General features: G+C 61.8%; 1 protein-coding gene across 1 annotated transcript; it reads right to left on the bottom strand.

Annotated features, from left to right (window-relative positions):
- Nucleotides 1-5: 5 nt before the first annotated feature.
- Nucleotides 6-2270, bottom strand: LOC105311242 (mannose-1-phosphate guanyltransferase beta-like; the record flags this gene model as incomplete). Its single annotated transcript, XM_011387252.2, is given in 11 exon segments — nt 6-32; nt 34-141; nt 144-398; nt 481-608; nt 683-761; nt 847-1005; nt 1204-1346; nt 1485-1533; nt 1619-1699; nt 1815-1948; nt 2074-2270. Coding segments are annotated over 10 exon segments (1158 nt in total), but the record flags the coding sequence as incomplete, so codon positions are not given.
- Nucleotides 2271-3203: the final 933 nt, after the last annotated feature.

Here is a 3203-nt window from a genome sequence, read left to right as displayed (position 1 = left end):
CACATGATGATGCGAGGCTCTGGCACAGACTCGACCAATGGACTTGTGGGGCAGCACGCTGGCCCCGTTGAGGTAGAGCTCGTCGTTAACTATGACGTCCTCCCCCAGCACTGTCACGTTCTCCATACGCACCTCGAGGAGAGAGGGGCAGCCTTGTCAGTGAGGCAGGCACATTCCCTGCCCCTCTCCCCACCTGGCCCAGCCCAGAGGCTTACCCACTGGCCCACGCGGCAGCGCCAGCCCACGATGCAGGACTCTAGCCAGGAATGGGAGCGGATGTGCGCGTCTCGCAGCACTGTGCACCGCCGGATACACACGCCATCCTCCACCACCACACCGGGACCCAGGCTTACGTTGGGGCCAATGCTGCAGTTCTGGCCAATGCGGGCGCTTGGGTCCTGAGGACAGTGGGAAAACAAAAGTGAGCCATTTGTCCCCCAAGACTGAGGGGATTAATGATGGGCTGGGCAAGAGCCTCACCACCAGCACGTTGCCCACAATGCCAGGGCCTGAGCACAGCTGCTCAGGCTTCTTCTGTCGCAGTGACTGTAGGAAGAGGCACATGCCGGTGAGAAAATCCTTGGGCTGCCCAATGTCCATCCAGAAGCCTGTAGGGAGGGAATGCATCAGGGGGCTCAGCCCGGCCACAGACCACCCCCACCCTGTGGCCTCCCTGCCTCACCCTGCAGCTCCATGGCATATAGCTGCCCCTCCTCAGCCATGACAGGGAAGACCTCCTTCTCAATGGACGTAGGCCGCAGCTGTGGGAGTGGGCAGCTCGTGAGCAGGGTCATGGTGGTGGTGGCCTGCCCTAGCCCAGCCCACCGCCAGTTTGTTTCTACACACCTGGATGCGCCGCAGCACGGCAGGGCTTAGGATGTACATGCCCGCGTTGATCTTGTTGGACACAAACACCTGTGGTTTCTCCACGAACCGGTGAATGCGGCCTGTGTCGGCCTCACACACCACCACACCGTACTTGGAGGGTTCTTCCACTTTGGTCACCTGAGTGCAGGGGGACCTCAGGCCTAGTCCAGTGTTCCTGAACCTTATATGCATGCTGTCCTAAATCTCGGGGGCTGTGTCTCAAATGCTTGACATACTGCAAAGATCTGCACCCACAGCATAAGGGGACAGTTCAAGATTGGCGGGGAGAAGCTGGCCATGGGGGACGGGAGTGCCAAAAAAAGACCTGGTGCTTACCAGAATGGAGCCCTCCTGGCCATGGTGCCGGTGGAACTGCACCATGGCTTGGAAAGGGAAATCGCAGATCACGTCGCTGTTGAGGACGAAGAATGGGTCTGTAGTCTCAGAGAGCAGATCGCGGGCCAGTGCCAGGGGTCCAGCTGGGGTAGGAGGACAGGTCGCCTTTTTCCTGGGGGCCTGAGCCCCTGGATCCAGGCTCAGAGGGCTCCACAGTCTGGGTCTTATCCCCCCTTCCCAGCCCTGAACCCTCCCCAAGAGACCTTTCTGTCTCTACTGACCTGTCCCGAGCGGTTCCTCTTCATGGGACATGGAGATTCGGATTCCTAGCTGGAAGGGAGAAGCCTCCGTCAGGTTCCTCCCACCACGGTGGGAGGCTGGGTGGGCACGGAGGGAAAGGGTCGAGTCGACTCACCCTCTGCTCCTGCGCCTTCATTTCCTTCTCCAGCACCTGAGACATGTAGCTCACTGCCAGAATCACGTGGTCCACTCCTGCCTGTAGGAAAGGACGGCGTCCGCCGACAGGCGGGCTTAGCCCGAAGCAAGGGCGTCCGCCACTCTACTTGCCGCCCCTCTTCTTGTCCTACCACGATCCCGGCCGCGGGCCTTACCGCAGCCAGCGCCTCCACTTGGTGCAGCAAGATGGGCTTATTGCAGAAGTCCACCAGTGGCTTTGGGATGCTGAGCGTCAGTGGCCGCAATCGCGTCCCATAGCCGCCTACCAAGATCAGTGCCTTCATCGCGCCTGCGGATGGGCGGCCGGAGAGACTGAGTTCTGGGCTCCGAGGTGTCCGCGGTCCGCCTGGCCGACCCCTGCCGCTCACTCCCGCCGCCGTGCCCGGGCTCGCGCCCTTCACCTGCCAGACTGACCAACTCTGGATCTGTCTTGTCCCCCAGTCCGCCCTGACGCTGGATGCCGGCCACCACAAACCGGAACGCGACGCCGGATGGAGGACGGCTGGCTCCAAACTCAGGCCAACCCCGGGCAGGCGATGACGTAAGCCCGGGCCTGCCAATTGGCTGTCGTATACGTGGCACCGTCGCTGGCGTCAGAGCGCCGGGGCGCGGCTCCGGCGGACGTAGCCAATGAAAGGTCGAGCGCGCCCGGCTGCCATGGGGACCGCGACCGGACCCGCGGGTCAGCTGCCCATTGGCGGATCCAAAGGCGGAACTGGCGCCAAGGGCGAGGCTGCCTTCCTTCCCGGTGCCTGCAGGACCCGCGCCGCCCCGCCGCTTCCGGCCCGGGAGGAGCGAAGGCGGGCTGGGGCCGCGGGCCGGAGACGGCCTATCTCCCGGAAAACGTAGGTCTTCACGAAGACACGGACACGCCTGAGTTTCTAGCGGCTTTATTTTGACATACACGACCTTAGACACAAGCAGGGAGGGCAGCGCTAGGTGTACAAAAAGGGGCGGCTCGGCTCGGCCTAAGGCCGAGCACCCCCTACCCCCGCACGCAAGGTCCCGAGAACACGCAACTGCGCCCAGACTCGGTCGGAGCCACGTATCGTATCCCGGCGCAGGCCTCCGGCGGCGAGGACAGGAAAGTGGAGCAGAAAGCGATTTCCAAAGGCGAGGGCTTACAGTTCCCGGAGAAGCAAAGGACCCAGGGCCTTCCCTGGGTTCTCCATCTTTTCTTCCTCATTAAAACATTTTTTAAATCGGCACAAACAAAACCAAATTGAACAGCTTTTAAGTTCAAAGATATCTGCATCTGGGGGCGTGCACGTGACCACGTGTGAGCGAGTGAACAGTGCTGAACTAGCCTAGGCCTTTGGCCCCTTAAAGGAGTCTCCACGCCACTGCACAGGCCCCGATGTGAGGGAGGGGTGGGGTCCCTGGCAAATTGCCACACTGGTCCCCTTCCTCTTTAAGCACCGCCCGATCCCACCCCCCAGGGGCTGGTGTCGACTTGGCACAGGGACGCATTATAGAAAAGGGGTCACTTGAGCGCCGCAGCTGTGACCCCACGCTGCACGTTGGTCCCAAGTTGGGGCTGGGAA

Source organism: Pteropus vampyrus, unplaced genomic scaffold, assembly GCF_000151845.1.
Source record: "Pteropus vampyrus isolate Shadow unplaced genomic scaffold, Pvam_2.0 Scaffold1000002511, whole genome shotgun sequence".
In the NCBI taxonomy this organism is placed as follows: domain Eukaryota; kingdom Metazoa; phylum Chordata; class Mammalia; order Chiroptera; family Pteropodidae; genus Pteropus; species Pteropus vampyrus.
This window is presented reverse-complemented; position numbering and strand designations above follow the sequence as displayed.